Source organism: Drosophila willistoni, assembly GCF_018902025.1.
Source record: "Drosophila willistoni isolate 14030-0811.24 chromosome 2R unlocalized genomic scaffold, UCI_dwil_1.1 Seg167, whole genome shotgun sequence".
NCBI classification, from domain to species: Eukaryota; Metazoa; Arthropoda; class Insecta; order Diptera; family Drosophilidae; genus Drosophila; species Drosophila willistoni.
Window position 1 is genome coordinate 16,984,580 of NW_025814050.1, and position 23,318 is coordinate 17,007,897.

A 23,318-nucleotide genomic window follows, 5' to 3' on the forward strand; every position below is an offset into this window, starting at 1 on the left:
ACAAAATGAAAAATTTTCCTATTGACAGCAAAACAGAAACAAAGTACATGTAGCCCTGGTCTTACATGGAGTAGAATTTACGTTGACGTGGGAATTACAGTTATCCGCGTGGGCAACAAACAGAGAACACAAATAGAAAAAATTAGAATAAATTGTATTGTATTGTGAAACACACACCTCACACACACACACAGGATGGGGCGCAGCAAATTCGTCCCAGATCCAAACAAAAAGGTTAATTAAATAGTTTAATAATTTCGATTGGATCAAAAAAAGTGAAAATTTTGTAAATTCACAGGTGATGCATCATGGCGAGTATATAAATAGGATTCGAAAGACTCTCTATTATGGCATGAATGTGGACTTGGATACGGATTCGGATTCTGATATGGCTTTGTCCTTGCCTTTTGCCGAATATGCATCAGAGATTTTCTCTGAGCCGCATCGTGGGCATTCTTTGCATCGCTTAAATTGCGTTACAGCTGGCAAATTTCAAGCCACACCTTGTTCCCTTATAATGGCTCTGATATATCTGGATCGTTTGAATATCATCGATCCTGGCTATTGTTGTAGAATCACGCCACAGGAATTGTTTGTACTGTCATTGGTAAGTGTTTGCTTCTCATCATCGTACAAATCACGCGGCGGGTGCTATCTCTCTCTCTAACCTGTTGATTGATTGATAACCTGCTTTGAACGCGACTAACACACACAGTCGCACGTACATATATATATATATATATATATATATATATATATATATAGTGGCGAGATATGAGTGAAGGTGTTTTAATTGTAAGGTGACATTTTTATTTTAATTAAAAATAAACAAACAATTGTTGAAAGCTTCTTTCTTGCAAGTTTATATAATGACTCATTTAGATGCCCGAATTTGCATTGCTTACAAAAAAATGTGTTCTCTGACGTCATGCGTTTATTTATATATTTTGTTATTTGTTTACAGATGATTTCAACGAAATTCTATGCTGGCCATGATGAACGTTTCTATTTGGAAGACTGGGCAAAAGAAGGCAAAATGACCGAAGATCGACTCAAGGAAATGGAACTTGAATTTCTAACGGCCATTGTAAGTTTTCAAACAAAAAAAAACAAATATTGTAATGAGCTTATATAGCTTATGTTATGTATCATTTAAAATCTAAAATAAGCATTTCCCAACATTGTAAAACCTAGTATTCCTTAGATATGGTAACATTGTCATAAAACATCAATAAACGGCCAGTCTAGCATAAGCTCTCAAGAAGAACACGCGTACCTCTCTTCTGTGGACACAACATTAATGGCGACGAGGCAAAAAACAAATTAAAACGTTTAGCTACAATAATTGTGTAAAATCTAGTTGGTCAGTCATTGATTCTCATCAAGATGCCAATAGAAAGCGCGGAATTTCAAGAATTGCTTTCCCAGCAACAGCAATTCACAACGAACATTCTAGAACAACAACGACAATGGATGAGAGAAATTCTTGGAAATAATTCTTCATCTAGTGCTAGTAATTCAAGCCACGCGGGTGAATTAGCTATGTGTCCTCCATTTCACAAATTTGACAAAGACAATCAAAATTGGGAGTCTTATCTAGAACAGTTATCGCAACATTTTAATGCATATTCGGTCAGTGCAGACGAAAAACAAAAAGCATATTTTCTTTCTTGGTGTGGCGTCAGTTTGTACGAGCTTCTTAAAAATCTCTTCGGGAGTAGCAACTTAAACACACATACATATAAAGAGCTCACAGACAAACTTACTGTACATTTCACAACTAAGCGTCATATTGTAGCAGCGCGCTACGAATTTTTTAGGAAAGAGATGGCACATGGTCAAACACACAAAGAGTGGGTAGCCGATTTGCGCGGGATCGCTCGTGAATGTCAATTTGTGTGTTCTGCACAAGGTTGTTTGTCCAACTACGTAGATGAAATGATCCGGGATCAGATCATCGTACATACCCCGTATGATGCAGTACGGGCAGCTGCTCTTCAAAAGCACCAGCCGACTCTTGAAGATGTGCTCATGGTTGCGGAGACCTATGAGACAACGACAAAAACCGTTGCAACCCTTAAAGACAAGAGAGAAGAACACGCGTACCTCTCTTCTGTGGACACAACAGCTTATATATACTTATATAGCTATTTGTATATCAAAAGAGGAAGTGTTCTAAAAAGCATTACATATTCATTATATATGCTATATGATGCATACCTTGTGGACCTATATATTGGATAACTCTAAATATTATCTTAAATCAAAGGTTTTATTTATGGTAGTTGACTTTTTGGATTACTTCAATTTGCCTTAACTTTTCTCAATTCTTCTAAATTTATTAACTTTGTCTTACTTATTACTTAAACATACAGAATTTAACAGTGGTAGTAGCAGATTATTTAAAGACTTGCATATACTTGGGTATAAAGTATAGTTAAAATAGTTTTAATCAGCAGGAGAAAATGAGATTATGGGGCCAAGATCTCTACTATATCATATAGCTCCCAAAGGAATACTTGACATTAAGCTAGGTCATTATATGATGCAAATAATAATAAGCTGTGTTTCTGTCCAATTCGAATAAAATCGAATAACTATGAATAACAATTAGGCACTATTTAGATATGTATGTTATAATGATGAATACTCTACGTATGTTACTTCAGTTTGACACTTGTAGATAAGAAAAAAGTTACACGAAAACTTGCAAAAATATCAAATCTTTATCACAGTTGAATCCCGACCCCGTACAAAGTTTTTTCTACTGTAAATATTATAAATTTGTTATTCTCTTTTATTTAAGGACTGGAATATATACATATCAAATGAGCAATTCTTTGAGAAACTCAATACTGTGGAACGTACGTTGGCGGAACGTGAAGGCTTACGGCGAGGCTGGTTAACGTACAGTGAACTGGTGCACCTGTTGCCCGATTTTGCTTGGATGAAATTCATGCTAAATAACATAGCTGTCCTAGCACTGAGCTATGCGGCCAGTGTGATAACCATAGCCGGAGCTTTCTTTATAGCCAGCCAAGTGCCGGGCACTTTGTGGTATCGTACGGCTAGAACGACGGCAACTCGAAATGAAGCTATGGCCAACAGCAATGCAACAAGTACCATGACAGTAACCACTCCAGTTGATTCAACGAATGCAACTCAAGCTGCACCTGTTATAATTAACCATGAGATTACATCCGATCCATCCGAGGCCAACGAAAATTGTTTGCGACTCAATGTTGAAGAAGAATTAACAAAGTTGGAGCAACAATACTGTGACGAGGCTAGACTGAGTGAACGGGAACGCATTCGACGTATGGAAAAACTTGCACCCAATCATCATTCATTATTTCCCGCCGATTTTGGCAAGGCTGCAATATTCACACATCGGGATAATGCTCAAAATTGGTTAAACATCAAGTCGCAATACAGTGATGTGGTGGGAGCTCTTGAACATCAGAATCCTTTCCCCCTTGGCCAATACAACAATCATCGTCATCTACAACAACACAATGCTTCTATATTTTGGCAATTGCTTAGCGATGCTATGCAAAATTCATTTATAATCCGTTGGCCAGAGTTGTGGCCCAAATTAATTTAATAACTTTATTGCTGATAAATTAAACACACACAACAAAAAAGAATAAGAAAAAAACAAAAAACATTTAAATTGCACATCAAGTTTTAAAATATTTTCTTTTCCATTTCCTAACTGTTTTAACTAAATGCTAAGCCAATCCAAAATGGCTGTAAACCTGTAAAACTAAAACGAAAAAAAAAATTTAAAATTTACGAAAATAAATTAAACCTATATATATTTTTTCAAACTTACTTCAACTCAATACAGTTAATTTTTGATCTAATTTGTTTTGTATACTTTTGTCTCTGGTCTCCCACAAGTCTCTCAGCCTAGCTGCTTCTTGTCTTTAATACTGGTCCCGATTTTAAAAAAGTGCTGTAAAAGACATTTCAAAAAAGGGTAAATTTGAAGGGTTTTTAGGTCTTTTGGTTCATTAGGAGTTTTTGGCTGATACATAAACAAATATATTAATCAATTCTTACAATGTTTGGCACTAAAATTTATTTAAAATGGCAAACTATTAAGCTAAGGCAATGTGCAAATGGTTCTGGTTCAAATAATGTTTGAATGTTTTTTGACTCGTTGATTGCAGATTTGATTTATGTTGGAATTCAATAAATGAAGCTCACGGTATATAATTTTGATATTGTTGTCAAAAAAATAATATTATGTTATTATACCGACTGTTTAAATATTATCCAAAAACTCAACAAATGCAGTTAGTTTAATTTTGTTACCATATCTAAAAGAAAAATCAATATGATTAAATGGTTATATTGTTAATCATAAACTAGATAGGTCTGAAGCCTCTTCTGCTGACATTGAGCAAACTAAATTCTCATATTATGAAATAGCTTCCAATGGAAAATTCTCAATATTAGCAAAATGCCAGAAGGAAAACATAACAAATTTGGTCAAGATTTGATTTCTTTGTCATTTTGTCCCAAAGATCGGGTACGAACGGATATATGGGGTAGATGTTTTTCCAACATTTGTAGCCCGTTCAATTCTAAGAAACTTTGTTGAAGAAAGTTTGTAAACAAAATAAATATTTTAGAAGCTAGAAGAAAGTGAAAAAAAACCCTTTTCGAAAAAATGGCAACTTTGATGAAAAACTTCCGCAAAAATCTTGTACGAAACCATCGTGATAACTTGAAAAACTAATGATGCAGTTCGATTCGCAGGACCCGAAATAGGATGAAACCATCGAGTTTTACCATGTCTTTTTTTCGACTATCACAGTGTAATGTAATTGTTGATTTCACATTGACTTTCTTTACACTATATTTCTTAAGGCAAAATTCTACATAGATCTTTAAATTACCAAAGATTTTACACAATACTTACTTGATAAGCAGCCAATAACTAAAAATTGAATGGCTCTCATATAATTAAAGACATATAACATAAAGATCAAGCAACTAAATTCAATAATTTAATTGATAAACAACGTTTTGCTGAAGCTACATATACTTTGATTTATTCATTTGATAAGCTCTCTACAATTTTTGGACATTTTTTAACAATATTTTTATATAATTATGTGTTTCTAATGTATGGTAAAATCATTTTGAGATTAGAATGGACAAAAACTGGAGAAGGAGCGAGCTTTAAGGGATGGCACAGGTTAAGTTTATAGGCACTTTTCAGTGGAGGAAAATTAGAGCACAGATATTAATATATGTACTTAATATTGGTGTTATATATGTATGTATATCATTTGGATTAGTTGCTCTACATAATAACAATTTATGATTTTTCCTTGATTTGATTTGATTTTCCATTTTTTTTTTCTAGGACCATTGTCATTATGTGTGTTATGGGTGTATTATGAATTTGGTAACTATATATGGTTATCTAATATTCTACTAACATGTTTTTAATATCAGGCTAATATTTGATATACTTTTGTTTTTATTTTGTTTTTTTTTTAGTGTGCAGTCCAGTCAGTGCGAATTTAAAGAATATTGCAAAGCCTAATTTAATTATACAGTTTAGTTAGTTAGATTTAAGATAGGCTAGTAGGTACTTTGAGTGTCACAATTAGTTCGATACAATTTGAAATTACAACTAATGCGTTTAGTTTCGTGTTGTTTTCTTCGTGTTTGAAAGCCATTACATACATTTTCTAATGTTTAAAGTAAAATCGCCAGTGTTTTTTGTAAAGACATAACATATAAATTAACAAAAAAAGTTACATTTAAGTACAGACTTATATCGCTTTGCTGTCATCCGGACAAGTCTTTCCATCTGAGTAGTCCATAAACCACAATGGGCACATGCCCAACAGGCAACCCACTGTAATGCCAACAATTCGACCCTGTGAATAGAAATTGAAATTGAATAATTATTAAAGGTAATCCATGTTAATCTATAACTTAATTTGCTTACAAAACTGGATGACCGTTTACTCGACTTGAGCTCAAATTGCGCTGGGGTTAGTTTTGGCTGCTTCAGGCCCAACAAGTGACAGGCATTCTCAACGTAGGTGGCCATGGTTATGCCAAGGATATCGCTAATGGTATTGCCCAGACCAGCAGCCGCCATTGTGGACAAGGTAACAAAATGACCCAAATAAAATTCAATGTACTCGCCCTGTCAATTACGGTAAAGAAATATTGAAAAATTTATAGTATTAGGTATATAGAAGGATTTTTGTTTTAATATTTTAAATCAATGAATATTTGAAATTCTTTCTTTCAGTTTGGCAAAATGTAAATCAAAAGAACACACACTACATATGTAGATATATATGTATTCTTTTATTTCTAAAACTTTTAAATTGCAATAAAGTTTTTTATAGATTTTATAGTGATATGTGTGAGTTTATTTTAATTTTATCTTATTTTTTGGAAATTTTCCACATTAGATCTCATTTTTTTTAAACAAAATTCAAGTATCAATATTTATTATCAAAATTAAAAATTTGAATAAATGATGAAAGACTTACTTTGCCATTTCGAACGAAACGTTGGAATTTTGAAATATAATTTGATAATAAATTTCAACTATTTACTTCAGACAATGAAAAAATAATGTAAATGTAATTTTTATGTTCAACAAACTTTTTGCAGGAAAAATTAAAATTATTGGCAAAAAATTGTATTTTTGAGACTTTAATGGAGTTGGAAAAACTCGTTGTACTTTGAAAATTAAAGTATGCATTATTCAAATACCCCAAACTTTGGATATGTACTAAAAACAGAAATCACTCATAAAATTGGGTTAAAATTTAGCAAAGTTACAGATTAGCAAAGTTAATTTAAAGTTTGCGTGAATTTGCATATTGATTCACTTATTTTGTTCAGAATTTAATCGAAATTTTAATAAATAAGCTTTGTTTTAGCTTTTAGCTATGTTTTAGTTTTTAGATTTTGGTATTATTCAATTTATCATAATAAATTACGACCCAGATCTTAAATTAAAACGTTTGTTGGTTGCTTTTGTTTTTTTATACTCACCGCCATGATCATAATAAAATTATCAAGAAAACCAAATGCAATAAATGGCACCGCGTTGACAAAGAAAACTGCAATGCAAATGAGAATTTCGCATCAATAAATAAACTTAAAAAACTATAATTAATATACTTACTGCTATATAATTGACCAGCAGTCGGTGGAGTGGCCGATTCAACTGCATTGAAAGGAGAAAATTGCAAAAAGAGAATTCACATTAATGAGCAAATTGAATAAAAAAAGTGAAATATATATTTTTGTTCAGTTTCCTTTCAGATTGTTAGTTGGTTATTCAAAAGCCGATTACAGATTATTCTTTGACTCTGATTGCCTTTACCCATTTTCTTTCTCAGCCATTCATCGGGTACAGCACAGAAAGTACCCGAGGGATCCACTTGACCCAATGTGGGTTTGGTCGATAGTCGTCCAAAACGTGTACGCCAACTGCCAACGGCCAGTTGGCCTATATATATAGATATATATGTGTAGATATAATGGATCGATTGGAAGGGTAAGTGTAGAGTGTAGATAGGTGTGTGTATTCCATTGTGTATAGTTGTTTTGTGTTGGATTGCATATCACAAAATAATGTTCGATATGAAAAAGATTTTAAAAAAAGAAAACAAAAAGATTTTGATTAAGATAAAGTTGTATAGAAATAATAACTAGAGGTACATGCTAAACGGATGTAAAATTGTAAATTATAACTAACTATAACTATGATTGTAAAGCTAATGTTCAAGCCTGAAGTGAAATTCATGATAATTAATAAATCTGGAATCTAAAAGATCTCTGGATCTGGGTTAAAAAGTCTTTGATGCTCTTTTTTCTAGTATAACTATATAAGTATTTATTTTACCTCTATAAATAGATAAACTGATATATGAATTTAATGGGTAATGATGTAAAAAAGTCTTTATAAAACTTTACTTAAACTTTTTAAATAAAATAAAGTAAAATCATGAAAATGGAATTGGTTTCATAAGAAATCTTAACTTGAAATATAATATCTTATAAAAATAATAATAATTCTAGATATGTGTATCATATTAATAGCAGGAAAGCTTGGATTTTAAGGATTCGGAAATGAATATTGAGGATAAAACTGTTAGACCAACAAATTCATTATAAAAGAAGAGATGCAAATCCTTAATTAAGTACAAAATTCGTTTATTGATTATAAAAACTAAGTCGATAAGCAAGAGTTTAATCGGGTAATATCTGTCTCTCTCTATATATCTCTCTCTCTCCTTATTCCACATAATATAAAATGTAGATTGCAGCCATTCAGATTGGATGACATTCATGTATTTTTCCATTAAAACTGTCAGTATCCTTTTTTCCCCTGACAACGTTGATGGCTTGACAATTAAGAGAACATTGAAAACACGTTTCAAGCACTGACACAAAAAGGAAACAGATAGACATCCTCGGGGTCATAATATTTAATTGTGACTATTTAAATTTCACCCCTGGGAGTGAGAACATTTTGCCACCAATGCAAAAAATGATTTCGCTTTTTCGTTTTGCATTTGCAACTTCTGGGAACGTAAAATTTAATGTGACTTAAAAACTTGGACAGATATTCTTTGCTTTGGTTTAAAAGCGCCCCCTTTCTGGGGAATAAGGATACTTTTTTATATCTTAAATATAAAAAATTCCACGCTAATTAAGTTTTATTTTATTTGGCACGTCAACAAGCACTAATTACACAGAGTAAAGTGCTGAAAAAATGGCAAACAGTGAACGCATTATGAAAGCCTTTTCAACCTTTCAGCCTTTAGAATTGCAATCTGCATTCAAAATGGCAATGAAAATAAATTCTCGTAAATTGTAAACAAAATACGGGCAGGAGTACATGCATGTAGGTATATACTAGGTTGCCGTATGCAGGTGTAAAATTTAATTAAGACCCAGTCACACACACGATAGGACGCTTCCATCAAGCAGAATTCTCTTTCAACGCCATCGTTTTTCCACTGCATACTTTCACGCGCCTAATGCAGTCGTGCATACATACATATATCGACATACAGGTGTAATATGTGTTTAACGGGACATTTTCACACCAGTTTCAACGGTACTTTTGTACTTTTAGTTTACCCAACACTCTGTTTCTCTGTTTATTATTACGTTGCATAAGCCAGGGGGTCTGAAAAACTAGTTAAACGCGTGCCTCAATGTCGGGTCACGTGCCGTTCAGTTTGTTGTAAGCAAACAATGAGCCATAATCACACTTAGTTCCTGGACTCGACTACCTTAATGCCCTACGGCTAAAAGGCTAATTAAAAGTTAGTTATAGAAAAAAACAAGGGATTGTAAAGTTAGCCAACTTAACCAAAGCAAATTTCTTAAGCAAATTATAATTTTGTAGATTAAAGACCTTAAGCAAATACTTTTGTAAGATTTAAGTTTCGGACTCGCTTTAAGAGAAGGTCAAAAAGACTTCTGAGAACAAGCTAAACATAGTCATAACCTTATAAGTATGTATGAGACGGCCTCACTAGGACTAAGTGTAACGTGCGTTGCGAGGTCGTCGGCTTAAACGTAAGTTATGGCAAGGTAAAGAAGTCCTTTTAGACCGTTTTAATGAGGTAAGATGGACAGTTTTTTATTTCCTTAGCAATGGTGCATCTTGGAATGTGTAAGAGCAGACATTAGCTCCCTAAAGTATGCTATGTGTGGTTAAACAAATCTTTCGGGAAACCCAATAGTTAGAAAATGATGCTCATTGCTAACAGTAACTAGACAGTATTGCAGCATTAGGCTATTCCCCATAAGAACATGTAGTTACCCAAAAATGAATGTTTTGATTGCCCATTGCATACTTTAAGGTGCAAATTGGTCCTATTTTGAATCTCTAGAAAGTAATATACCAATTCACTGACATTTCTATCAATAAGTAAAACAAAGCTTAATCGTTAATTTCAATAAATTAATCTGCAATTTCCGGTGGTAATCAATTTGATAAATGAACCTCACCCCAACATCTAATGGGGAATAATTCAACTCTCCACAGATTATCATTAAATCATTGTAATTATCATTAAAATCAGCTAGCAATTAATTAACTGTCACTTCGCCGCAGCGTTGCGCTGTTGGAACAAACCAGAACACAAGTAAGGGTCATAAAAAGAATAATGTGCTGCCTATTTGTAGGCGCCACAAGAGGGCACTTTGCCACAGAATCGCACACATGTTAGATAAACATGCATGTCATGTGTGTGTGTGTGTGTAGGAGTACTTTGTGTCCTCTGACACACTTGATGTTTAATGCATGATTGCCACTGAGCAATTTTCAGGGTAATTATGGCATTTAGTCTGGACGGACAAGTGTTTAACATAAAAAAAACGAAATAAAACAACCAACAACAAATCCTCGCTTGAATCACCGCGACCTACAACCAACATGTTCAACCCGAGTAAAGCGAATGAAACATGTCATAAAAACCAAGGCACACATATGTTTGCCTGCTATCGCTTTCCATCCAGGGCTAAATCAACTGACCTTGCTCAAATTCAACACAATACCTACACAGGCCTCATTCACCCACATTCGCACACATACAGCCCACCCACCCACACGTATGTATACATGCCCACAACCATTTGGATTTTGATTTTCTGTGCAAACTTCAAGACGGCTGAAAGTAGGCAACACTTCAAATGAAATCTTAGAACCGCACTTGATGTTTTGACTTCGTTTTACGTGTCTTCTACTCTACTCAATACACAAAATGTAAGGCTTAGCCAAATGTGTGTTAAATAGACTAAGAATTATTTATTACAGAACATTTTTTTGGACATGGCTTCAAAGAGAAATATAAAAATGCAAAAAGAAGTAACTATAAATTCCAATTATGTATATAAATGTGAAATAAAACTATAAAATCCATGAATGTGCATATGAAAAACTTTTATATGACTTTTTAAAATTGCCAAAAACATTTACTATTTGCTTTAGCCTTGTTATTATTATTACGCTTATTCCAAGAAAGAGTTTTTATATGAAAAGTTATTAAGTTGTCATTATTTCTTCATTTTTAATCCGTTTTTTTTAATACCGAGAAGTTATGATAATGCTTAACTCTGATATTAATACTTAGGAAAATGAGTAGAAAAAAAGGAGTTAAATTTTTAAATCTAAGAGCATTTAAATGTCGTTATCCCTGATCAAAAATTTATACATGTTCCTTTTTATTTTTTTTCTATACACTTTATGGGGCCACAAAAGATAAACGGGGTGCCATGTTGTTGGAGCAATTTTCATCGCATACAGAGCAGAGAAAGTAAAGTTGAAGCAACAGGAAATTGCTCCATATACATATATACATATACATGTGTACATACTTTTATATGTATACCTATATGTATGTATATATATATATATATGTGAGTGGTGTATCTGTTGCTGCTTGAAACGATTTCAAGCACTTCAGAGCAGAAGTAACTGACTTTAAGGGAAAGTCAGATGATGGGAATGTATCTATATAAGGATATTGGTATATCCACACGTGTGTGTGTGTGTGTGTGTGTGTGTACATAACGTACATTTGGAGTTTAAATAGGGGGGAGATGAAGCAGATTCTCCTTTGGCAATTTGCATAACATTTACTTGCGCTTATTGGCTGACTGACTTCTCTGCTTAGCATTTAAATTGGCCAACACTATCACACACACACACACACACAAATACATTTAGTTTTGCTTTTCAGCAAAGTTTTCAAACGAAATAAGTTTTTGCTGTACCACTAAATAAGCTGCCAAGACAGTTTAAGGTTGAGAAATGGAGCAAACTTTGGAATTTGAACTGAGTCTATGATTTAAAGTTTAGAAAGAATTTTATGCGAATTTCTGTTCTTGACAGGGTTTTCTTTTTTCTATGTCTATCTTGACATGCCATGACTGTTTCCACTTGATGCTTCTGATGGCTTAAAGCATTGAGAATCTCTTTAACATTCCTATGTAATTTTATCTCCTTTATGTAGCCGGAATTCCGAGCGAGCTGATAAAAAGGACCTTCAGCTTCATAAGAGAAAATGTAATGATGAAGCAGAAGGAGACTAGCGCATGCGACAGGATGGACTCGTTTGTCAAAAGCCCTGCTAAGTATGCTACACATTTATATATACATCTTATGTCTGAAGATGTCTTTGGGTAATTTGATTCAATATGACGAAAACATCAGAAAACATTCGCATCACTTTACTTTTGAAGCACGTGGCAAGCCAAGGCGTTGGCTATAAAAAGAAACTTCACAGGTGAATGGAATCAAGTAATTTGGAAGCAACAGCTGTGTATAACAGCATAGGAGTGTGGGTCCATTTCGCTTTTCTCTGAGTCTCTCTCTCTCTCGGCCTGTCTCCATCATCATTCTTTGTGTACCTTTTTGAAAAGTCATAAAACAAGCGAGATGAGCAGAGGGAGAGAGAGAGAGAGAGGAGGGACACGCACATGTACTAAAACAAACGGCAGCGACGACGATAAATTGAAAACTGTGTGTGGCGGCATTAAGCTCTCCCCGGATGATATCCAGGGATGTGAAGCTGGATCTCTCAGTACCAGGTGCGTTTGTACAATTGTTTATGTGTATGTGTGTGTGTGTATGGGTGGGCTTAGAGGAAGCTTTTGGGTTTCCTTTTTTGTTTTTTTATGCCCTCTGATTGTTATACATTGTGGTCTTGGGATTAGTTCATTTCATATGTATCTTAGTACACTAGTGGCCATAAATATAGTGTTTACAGAGTTTCTTTCTGAAACTTACAATTTACAATTTTTTTTCTCAATTAGTTTAAACATAGATTCATTAAGGGTGAAACCACTTTTTTATTTTAATTTATATTTTATATCTTAATTAAGCACTTTTTAAGGAATATGTTACAAAAATAAATTGTTGTTGCCTTGCCAATTGAATCAATTGCAGAATTTAATAAGGAGGAAGTTTCTTTAACTGATTAGCGATGTTTTTATACCTTAGAAAGACTATCTGTATATGTCTCCCTATGATCTTCTTGAAAAAAATTTACAAAAAATCATCATAGAATGGAATAACAACGTTTTAAACAGAACGTCAACAGATTCTAATCCAATTTTTTTTCTAATCCAAGATTTTGAGTTTATTATATTTAGAGTACAGTTATATCGGAATAACAAATGAAAATGATTTTCTGATAAAAAGTTATTGGCTCGAAAATCGTTCAAGCAATTTAATATAGTCGTCCAATCCTTAATATATTTGACATGGATATTATATATTAAGTAAAAAACAATAAAACAATTCTATGGGAGCTGTCATTAAAAAGAATGGCAAGTTATCTAATAATTCCATGATAAACCGCTGAAATAATAAAGTTCTAAAAGAAAAGTCTTAAACTTTTTAAGTGATCCTGGAAAGCTTTAGGACATCACTAAGCCACTGCTTAAAAACAGAAAATATGCTAAGAAATAGAAAATATTTTACTCCTTACAATAATTATTACTACCTTTAAAAAATTTTACAAGGTGCCTCAAGTCCATATATATTTATGCCCACTGGTGTATGTTTTGTTGTATATAAAAAACCTATATTTCTTTTCGATCTAAGACAACATTTTTATGGGTCACAAAAAAATGAAATGTTTTCTAAGCCATATTGAAATAACAAAAAAATTAAAACGTTTTAACCATAAACTGGGTGAATATTATGACGGTAATCGTTATGAATAAGCGATATAAGCCTTTCAATAAACAAAGCGCAGGGGAAATTTCATGACTTTATTGAGAGAAGTCCAGCAAAATGGGAAACTTTAATTTAAGATAAGAATATCAAATGAATTGACAGCAAACAGACAACTACTAAGCCAAAAAAAGAGCAATGAATAATAAATAAATAATAAAAAAACATTTGTATTAGATTAAGTCCAAGGATTAAAACAATTGAAACTAAATAAAGTTAAATCCTTCAAAATCTAGATATAGAAAAAAACACTTTGTGATTAATTGTTTTCAAAAAAGTATCACAATTTTGTCTAATTGAATTTTATTTGCTTCAATAAATTTAATTAAAAAATTTTGTATACACATATTTTCCTTCTTGCTTTTTACTGTTCATGTTCATTTTGTGCAATTGAAGTTTTTTTCTATGGCATGCATATTGATTTTCTCCATTTTAAATACAACCAATTTCCCCTTTTCCTGCCCGTTTTCATTTGCAGCTCCACACAGACACACACACACACGCACACACACACATAGACAACACTCGGAACAAGAGAGTTCAATTCATTTTTCATTTAACTCTCATGCCCCTGGGTTGATTATTTGCAAAATTTGTGTGTGCCTTCAAAATGATGAAAATCTTATCAGCCATTTGTTATGAGTAAATTCTGATAAATGGAAGAAAATTTCCATAGTCATTCATTTTCCATTTTCACTGGCAAATTTGAATTTAAAGAGTCAGGCCCTAAGGGGGTCTTTCCTCTTCCACCCCCCTCTGTAAATGAGGTCGAAATACAATATGTAAGGCAGCAGCTGGTGCTGCCTCATGACTTCTGTTCGTGCGGCACAATGAGCATCATTTAATGTTTAGATGAGAGCAAGCTTACTTTTTTGGGGTAGGGTTTGAGGTGGGTTGTGGTTTGAGGGTGGTTGTTGGCCCGGAACCAACCCCAATGGCAAATAAAGTGTCTGACTTTTTTTTTGGGGGGTTGTTGCTTTCATTTGGAGTGCCTACCGAACCGCTAATTTGATTAAGTTAGGTTAGTACAAGTGATTTGAGCTTTTTTTGCCTCTTTTTTTGTTGGTGTCCTTTACATCAATTCATACTGAACGAAAGCTTTCTTTTCGACGGTAATGGAATTTTAAATGGACATAAAAAGTAATTGTGCCAGCAGGCAGAAAATCAACAGTTTGCACTAGCGTAAAAAAAAAGGGAAAGTGTCTAGTAATGAATAGAATAGGAAAGCAAGTTCTTACACTTTCTGACTGCAGTGGTAGATCCAAGAATGTGAAATAGAACGAGTTTGCCCCTCAAAGTATGCAATAGTTTCACTTTTAGTTGCGTTAATTATGCTAATAAACATTTTTGGTAGCTAAAGAACATTCCAAAAAATTTTAAAGGGTTTTAGGAAACATACTTTCAAGCATTGCATATTTTACGGAGTATAACTTTCACCCTTTTACATTTCTAGATCCGCTGTTTGTTTATTTCTGTACTTGTTTGGCAAAATTTAATCAGTTTTACATTTAAAGAAAAAGTTATGCAGCTATAAATATCAAACGAGACAGCTTAACGTGACCCTTGTGATGCTCCTTTTCGACCACAAAGCAATGCAAATTGCAAACTTTCCCTTGGCTTTAGTGGCTAAAAAACATTTTCCTTGAAAGTAATTCTTAAATGCACAAAAAGAATACTTTTTTCATCTCTGAATTTTAAATTTGTTTATTATTTTATATAATCTCTGAAAGTTTTGTAAACAGTTTCACAGTTTTTAAGCACTTTGCACTTTTTAAAATATTTGTTTTTATAATAAGAAGCGAATTTATTTAAACTTTTAGTAGGAATTAAAACTTTGGTTTGAGATATTTACTTTATCCGTTACTCGAAATGACATGAAGTGTAATGCAAGTTGCTTTTAAACTATACTAAGCTATATATGATATTTGATAACTAATTTAGTAAGGAAAGCAAAAAAGGTTACAATGATGTTAGTATGATATAAGACCCATTACGATATTAGAATAGAGAAGTTAAACTAAGGTAGTCCGAGATGTAATGTGTGGTTGGTCTTGTGTATTTTTTACCAAAAAGTTTTGTAAACTATTCTTATTCTTATTTAAAATATATGAAAAACCTAACCTTATAATCCTATATTAAAATTTGTGGTACAACAATTTGGTGACTAAGACTGGTGGATTGAAGCCCTCAATTTTTAGATCTATGTAGGTTTTTTTGTGAACACACGGTTCTGATCAAGACTATATATAATTAATGGGGTCGAGATGGACTTCCTTTTGCATGTCACATACATTTTGGCGACTTTGCTCATTCTGAAAATAACTTTTTGACATGACCAATTTATATTATTTTAAAATTTTACTAACACTGAGTATTACTCAAATAAGTAAAGCAACTTTACGATTTTATTGAGTCTGAAGTTTCCAAATAACCAATTTAAATGATTCCCCAAAAATGGGGAAACAAAATGTGTTCTTTCCTTAGTTTTATTTGTAAGTAACTTTGCAGATTCTGCCTCATACATAACTCAACTATATTAAATAAGAAAACTTAAGCCCTATACCAATAGTGTCTACACTTGAAATGGACGTTAGTTAAATGTTTGCCTAACATTTTTATTAGACCAAGTTAGTTAAATCAAAGTCAATGCGAGTGCTTATCAGTACGTGAGGAAATTCATGAAGCTTTTGCTGATAAACTCAAAAACAATTTGAAACATCTGCGGGAAATAAGTTGAAATTTTGCCAGAGCAATTTGCCACATTCTGCGGAGAAAAAGCGAAAATTTTAGCGTGAAAAACTAATCATCAAAGTTTTTCTCGCAAATAAAGAAAAAATATAACGATGAAAACGAAAGCTTTAACTGCGACGCGACGTCAATGCCAACTGAGCAGAAGCAGCAGCAGCCAACAGAGCAGCCAAGCACAGCGGAGCAGTGCGTAAAGCAGTTTCTGCGAGTTTTAACCAGCTGCGGGGCAAAGTTGTTTTAAATACCCTATGACAATATTATAAAATGGGTATATTGGCAACATATGATTGTCGCTGTACATAGAAGAGTTTAAGATTTCTCTGTGAATGTCAGAGGTTTTATTTAGTTAGATATATCCTATTTACCTTCTAAAAATTCGAAATTTTTCTAATCTAATCGAACCTTTTACAAATTTTAATGAATTTCAATATTATATAAAACTAGAAATTAATTTTTGAGTGAAATATATTATATGGTAACCGAAATTAAGTAATTTTGATACATATATGTATTTAGTTTATTTCTTTTACATATTTTATTTACTTTTTGTAATATTTTTCCTTTATATATTTCATTTACTTTGTGCAATATTTTGAATTATTCTTTATTTCTAATTATTTACTATTTACACAAATACCTTTAACGCAATTTTTATTTTCCATTTTAAATACTTTAAGGGTTTTTTAATTTTCAATAATTTTTTCAATTTAATTTTTTTAGTTTTACCTTTTAGAAAAAGGTTAAGATATATTTTAAATGCTTATGAATTTTCGAGAATTTTCTGATAACAATATAATAATGTATGTAAAATATATCTATATACATGTATATACATATTATTTGGTAAATTTCTTATCGGAAGGTCGCAAAAGTTAAACAAAATATGTTTCTAAACTTTAATCAATTGAAACACTTTTTGTTAATTGTCTCTACAGTGAGTTTTGAATTAATAATAACAATAATATATAAAAGTTATGAAGAAAAAGAATTCAAAACATCAATTTTCAATAATTTTCCTTTATAAAGAAAGCCAATACAGGGTATGGGTAGTTCGAAGCCAATAAAAATACATCATCACCTTCTGTTTGTGAGTGTGTTGGAATTTTAATGAGACACAGAAGAAAAAACAAATACAAAAAAAAACTGCGTGGAACTTTGATTTTGATTTGAATTGGAAAACGTAGAACCAACAAAAACTCTTTCATAAATAAATGCACATATTTAAATAGTATTTTGTTTAAAATGTCAATGCGTGTGTTGAGAATCCCTTTAAGTCATACATTTAATCCATTTATTTGTTTGAAATTTGTATCCAACTACTGCCCTAAAGCATTTTGCCAAAATAAACAGTATTAAGCGTAATGCTAATAAACTATTTGGGTCTTAAGTTAACATTGTAACTTAAATAATGTTTACATACACAAAACACAGACAATTCTGTAAGTAAGCAAGTAAATCAATAGTTGGTCTAGATCTCTGGTTAGTTGACTCAGTTGAAATGGTGTTGGCAGACAATAGGAAATGTAAAAGCCAACTTGAACTAACAAGGTCATTTGTTTAATAGGTTCTTAAGTGCTTTTATTTAAAGCAGAACTAAAAGCTATGTATGTTAACTCTTTCGTTGGATAATTTAACATTAAGGGAGTTACTTAGATTTTCTAATCCCTGGACCATGGCCTTTTGCATAATGGTTTTTCATAATGGCTTATATTTTTAGCCTACTCCATTAAAACAATTACCCTACTCCATGAAAAGTCAAAGTTGAGATTATTGAGTATTGATTTTCATATTTTGCGACCTTTGTCAATACATGTAAATTGTAAAAAAGTTTAATTTTAGAAACCTTTCAGGAAGACATTTACATTTTTATAGTTTTAGTTCAACGTTAACAAGGCTGGTATTGCCAACTAATTTAATTACAACAAATTTATTCAAACACTTAAGCCATCCATCCAGTATTTTGTAGAATTCCTGATCGCAAATGAATCTTCTTCGAAACCCCTTTCTTATTAAGTAGTCATAAATGAGCTCCTTTTTGAATCATGAATGACTCTTTGTTCGGAGAAAATGGTACCCTAGGGCTAGCTACGACTCCTTTTAATTCATTTTGTACGCATTATTTTCATAATTAACGACTAACTTTATTGATTAATCGCGAATCATTTTTCGATCATATGCCCGACTTGTCTTAAAGTTAATTTAAATGCAGAGCGATTCTTTTTCAAGTCGTACTTATTTTAATTAAAATATAACTATTTCATTCTTCTAAATGTTAGGCGGGTTTAGGTATAAAAGTGTTATTTAAAATTGTTTCTCAAATCAGATGGATGATCGACATTATATTTTAGAATTTGTATTCAATCCAAAAAATAAAGTCTACACAATTCTTTTGATTTTGTTTTAATTAAAAATTATTGATATCTTTGGCAGTTGCGCCTTAATTTTGCATTATGTTTACATTTTTGAAAGGAATTAGGAGAAGTAACGAATAAGTCTAAATTTTTATTATTTTACAAACTTTCTTTTAATTGAAATTATACTACGTTGATAATATTTTACTACATTCATCGACAAGGGAAAGGACTTTTTGTTACACCCTTCGAAGATTAATTTTAAATTCACATTAAAAATTTAAAATGAGTCCATTTTAAGCATTCTTTTGTATATCTGTTCTCGACATTGCATATCCTTATTTATTTTAACAATAAACTTTTGCAATTATTCCACAATTTAACGTTGTAGTGATAAATATGCAAATCTGAAACAGTTTATTGAAATAGATAACAACACGTAACAGATTTTGTTATTCTTATTTCTCTATTTTTTTTATGGACCGATTTTAACAGTATAAATCAAACAATTTGTTATCCTTTTAAATAAATAATGCGGCAAACCGAATTGATTTGCCAAACAGGAGGCATTTGCGAGGCAAGAGAATGAAAAAGAATGAGCACTGACTAAAGCCATCACGACAGGAAGAGGAGTCTAACAGGAAATGGCAAAATCTGTGGCATTTTTTTGTTGCTTTGAGGACTTTGGTCACGTACGCAGCCAACCGAGATGACGTTGCCACGCCCCTCTCTCGCCCTTTCGGCCGTGAAACTGGCCAAACAAAAATTGGGCACACAAGAGGGTGTAAAGTCATGCTGAGATGGCATTCAAATACAACCAAATTTTGTGGGTGGTTTTTTATGTACTCTAGCCAAAAAGTGGGGTAATTGAACTCATGTTGAGGTTTAACACAGAGAGAAACTTTAAATAAATATATATTTTTGATCTGTATGAGAACGAATATTAAATGTGAAAATGTAGAACGCTTTGCATTAGTACAAAAACTAAAAATTTCCATTATCCAAATCCTGACTGTGTGTAATAGATATCAGAAGCCCCAAAATATCGAAAAATTCTATTATCGGTATTCCTATTAACTAAATATTAATTAATATTATAATCAATAAGCCTATTATTTCGCTTCAAAATTCTTTGTTTAAGTTTTAGTTTTCAAAATAAATTATATAGTATGTCAATTTCTGTCGAATTTTGTATTATCAAAATTAAATTGTAGTTTCTAGTCGGTAAAAAACTAACAATTGTTTTATTTTTATTTTTTTAGCATTAGGTCATCGCACTTTACTTGATATTTATCAGTTAAATCATATTTTAAAATAATTAATTAGCATTTTTTTAAGGGCATATAAACTGTGACCGAGATACAGTCAACTTGGCCTTCTATTCTGGGCAGGTTTGATGCGAAGAAGGCGTAGCATTTTACGTATTCACCGTGAGTTTGTCAACAATACAAAAAATTAATAACAGAGAAAAAAAACTGACAAATTCATTAAACGACAGGTAAAAGTAAAACGAAGCAAAATATTAAATAACATTAATTAAATTTGAAATTTGCTAAACGATCTAAACTATAATTTCACAGTTCAGAGCATTTACATTTGGTATATAAACGGAATGATATTTGACTAGAATTAAATCAAATTCAGTTTCAGTTTCGTTTAGTGAATCTCAAATCAAGTTAACGTCATGAAGTCTGCTCTGGTGATCGCAATCGCAATTCTGGGAGCTGCCATCCTGGTCAGTGCCTTTGATGAGAAGGAAGCCATGGTCAAGTTTATGGAATTCGCTGAAGCCTGTGTGGGAGAAGTTGGTGCCAAGGATAGCGATTTGCAGGAGATTGTGAAGAAGCAACCGGCTTCAACTTATGAGGGCAAATGCCTGCGTGCCTGTGTAATGAAAAAAGTGGGTGTCCTAGGTGCAAATGGCAAATTGGACGTTGAGGCTGGTCATGCCAAGGCCAAGCAATACACTGGCAATGATCCCAGCAAAATTAAGATCGCCATGGAAATTGGTGAAACTTGTGCGGCCATCAGTGTCTCCGATGATCATTGCGAGGCGGCCGAGACTTATGGCCATTGCTTCAAAACTGAGGCCGAAAAACATGGCTTGATGTAAATTGATGAGGACCTTAGATGTGGATGTGGATATCGACTCAGAACTGGCCAATGAATTGTACTTACAAAAAATATTTCGTTCTATTGTTAAATTGTAAATTAAAGCAAATTGAAAAGTTTATATGCCGTTTTGGATAATTCTGGAATATTAATATTATAATATTTGTGGATTCGGCGGGAGTTAATAATATGGGTATGTACAGTGCCGGTGAAAAAAAATAGCACCATTGTAGCTAATGTGTCAGTTGAGTTTAAGCACCATTGTGATCTAAAGCTAGTGGTCTATGTGATACGGATCAGTTGCGGATATGAGGCTTGATTATCGAAGTTTCAACAGTTTAAGAGGTGAAAAATGTTTTTTTAGAGGACTAAAAATTCCCTCGATTCCCAAACTTTGACAAACCTTTGCAAAGAATTTCATAAAGCTAGTTAAATTTTTGTAACGCATAACAAGGACTTACAGTATATTTTCAGGTGTATACAGTAATGACCACGAATCACTGAAGTTTTGATTTTCGGACTTTAGCTCTGATTTTCTCAACTCCCAAGCAACTTATTGATGGAATTTTTGCAGTAATTTGTTGGTTATTGTATTCAGATTCTGAACCGTAACTGGGAGTATCTTAGATTCGGCAGTTTTTTGTATAGATGCAGTTAAACAAAAGAACCCCTTCTTGACTGGCAAAAAAAATCGTTCGATCATTCCTTCTAAAATCTTTAATATTAACTAAGGCAATAAAGTACATACTTAACTACGTTAAGCAGCCAAATTAAAACTCAATCGGACTACTATAACACTTGATATAGGGACGATGGCTCAATAAAATAGTCTTAGTAAGAAATATATCATAATATAGTAAAAGCTCATAAAATTATACATTCCAAATCTTTCTAATGAAACAAAAAAAAAAAATAAAGGGTTTCTTACGCCTAAAAAAAGTTGAGATTCTCTTTAGTGCCCCGAACTAGACTTTCTGTAAATCCGTCCCTGATCAAACAGCTTGAAATACATATATTCCAATATTGTCAATTGGAAACAATTCAGAGACAAACTAGTTTTTTCCGATGAGTTATCTTGAAAACACTTTCAAAGTGGTATCATTATTCCTGTATCTCTTGAAACAAGTTGATAAGTTAAAATAGAATTGTCGAATAGTTTGACCCTAATTCCACTCACTCTCGTATGCTTTTTTCTCCTTATCGGCTTCCATTTTGTACATTGCATCACGAAGATTGGCCCGTTCCTCCTCATCCAGATTGCAGAGCAATTCCATAGCACGTTCCGTATTTAAATGTGTACTGAATTTTGAATATGATCGATGTGGGGAAATTGGCGGCAATCGAAGAAACTGCGACTTGTTGAGGTTTCTGATAACGATGCTATCACCGAAACAGGTGTTGTGGGAAGGTGGACTGTAGCAGGAGGAGAATCTTCGTGGATTCCCTATCGTTATCATCGTTGTTGTTGTTGGTGTTGCTGGTGTTGTTCTTTTCTGGCAGTGACGCATTAAGCGCATGATGCTCTGGCATTGTTGCCGCATTTTTGTGACGTTGTCGGTGAATTTATTTACAAACTATTACACAATATGCACAGAATAATTGCACAGGCAGTTGATGTCACGCAGAATGATTATGATGATCGAATTGCAATCAAAGCTCTATGACGTCACAGACTTAAATCTCCGCACTTTGTTTGGCGTCTCTTCTATCTCATTCACTCTCTGGGAATATAAACAAAAACACTGCCACGCAGAGTTCGAAACTCTCGCACTCACAACTACGTACAACACGCACTCACACAAACACAAACACACACACACACACTTAGGGAAGCACAAAACAACACATACACGACCCGCAGACCAAGAAATTTGTTGCGTTTGCAACGAAGTTGCCAGCTTTACTAAGACGACTGCAAAGCTTTTATTTTGACCATCAAAACTTCACTCTCGGCCAAGTTTAGCAGGTTATTCAGCAGGTAGACGAGAGAGGTGTGGGTGACCGACGATTGTTTGTATCAGCTGTAAGAGTTGCCACGCCTAGCAAAGCGCGTCAGTGTTACCGTGCTGATACAGCTGAGACGGACTCGACGGAACTACTGAGCCCTTAGCACTTTCGACTTAGCCCTTAGCACTGGGCGCCAAAGAAATTTCAAATGTTTTCAAATAAATAAAAAAATAGTATTAAACTTTGAGAATTTGGATGCGGGGAAATTAAGGATACAAATTAAACGAGCTCAACATGTTAAATAAGTTATGTAAAACTGGAATATAAGTAGTTAATTCCATATATTACTGAAAATTAAAGGATTTTAAGCATGGTATATAGTCGTCCACAGGTTAGTCAGTCTC

At 33.0% G+C, this 23,318-nt stretch overlaps 3 protein-coding genes across 9 annotated transcripts; 2 read left to right on the forward strand and 1 right to left on the reverse strand.

Annotated features, from left to right (window-relative positions):
• The first annotated feature begins 23 nt into the window (after positions 1-23).
• Positions 24-3,866, forward strand: LOC6641818 (protein CNPPD1). Of its 2 annotated transcripts, XM_002065202.4 has the most exons (4): positions 24-234; positions 299-607; positions 965-1,087; positions 2,807-3,866. In XM_002065202.4, exons 1-4 carry the CDS (start codon positions 196-198, stop codon positions 3,602-3,604), a joined length of 1,269 nt encoding a protein of 422 aa, XP_002065238.2. In that variant the 5' UTR covers positions 24-195; the 3' UTR covers positions 3,605-3,866. The 2 variants fall into 2 exon arrangements, with proteins under 2 accessions (XP_002065238.2, XP_046866411.1); XM_047010455.1 differs by lacking the exons at positions 24-234; positions 299-607; positions 965-1,087 and adding an exon at positions 1,094-1,632.
• On the reverse strand, positions 3,700-23,000 carry LOC6641967 (transmembrane protein 65). Of its 3 annotated transcripts, XR_002724050.2 has the most exons (8): positions 22,145-23,000; positions 7,379-7,504; positions 7,178-7,219; positions 7,045-7,112; positions 5,975-6,178; positions 5,796-5,903; positions 3,836-3,958; positions 3,700-3,766 (listed from the first exon to the last, which is right to left on the reverse strand). XR_002724050.2 is itself a non-coding variant. In XM_002065203.4 (6 exons), the coding sequence occupies exons 1-6, from the start codon at positions 22,506-22,508 to the stop codon at positions 5,796-5,798; spliced, it is 912 nt and encodes a 303-aa protein (XP_002065239.2). In that variant the 5' UTR covers positions 22,509-22,999; the 3' UTR covers positions 5,036-5,795. The 3 variants fall into 3 exon arrangements, 2 of the variants coding, with proteins under 2 accessions (XP_002065239.2, XP_023031827.1); XM_002065203.4 differs by lacking the exons at positions 3,700-3,766; positions 3,836-3,958 and having other exon boundaries at positions 5,036-5,903; positions 22,145-22,999; XM_023176059.2 differs by lacking the exons at positions 3,700-3,766; positions 3,836-3,958; positions 7,379-7,504 and having other exon boundaries at positions 5,036-5,903.
• On the forward strand, positions 20,274-21,105 carry LOC6641968 (general odorant-binding protein 28a). 4 transcript variants are annotated; one of them, XM_047010457.1, is made up of 3 exons: positions 20,274-20,353; positions 20,436-20,454; positions 20,506-21,105. In XM_047010457.1, the coding sequence occupies exon 3, from the start codon at positions 20,540-20,542 to the stop codon at positions 20,966-20,968; it is 429 nt and encodes a 142-aa protein (XP_046866413.1). In that variant the 5' UTR covers positions 20,274-20,353; positions 20,436-20,454; positions 20,506-20,539; the 3' UTR covers positions 20,969-21,105. The 4 variants fall into 4 exon arrangements, with proteins under 4 accessions (XP_046866413.1, XP_046866412.1, XP_046866414.1 ...); XM_047010456.1 differs by lacking the exon at positions 20,436-20,454 and having other exon boundaries at positions 20,275-20,353; XM_047010458.1 differs by lacking the exon at positions 20,436-20,454 and having other exon boundaries at positions 20,277-20,353; positions 20,500-21,105.
• Positions 23,001-23,318: the final 318 nt, after the last annotated feature.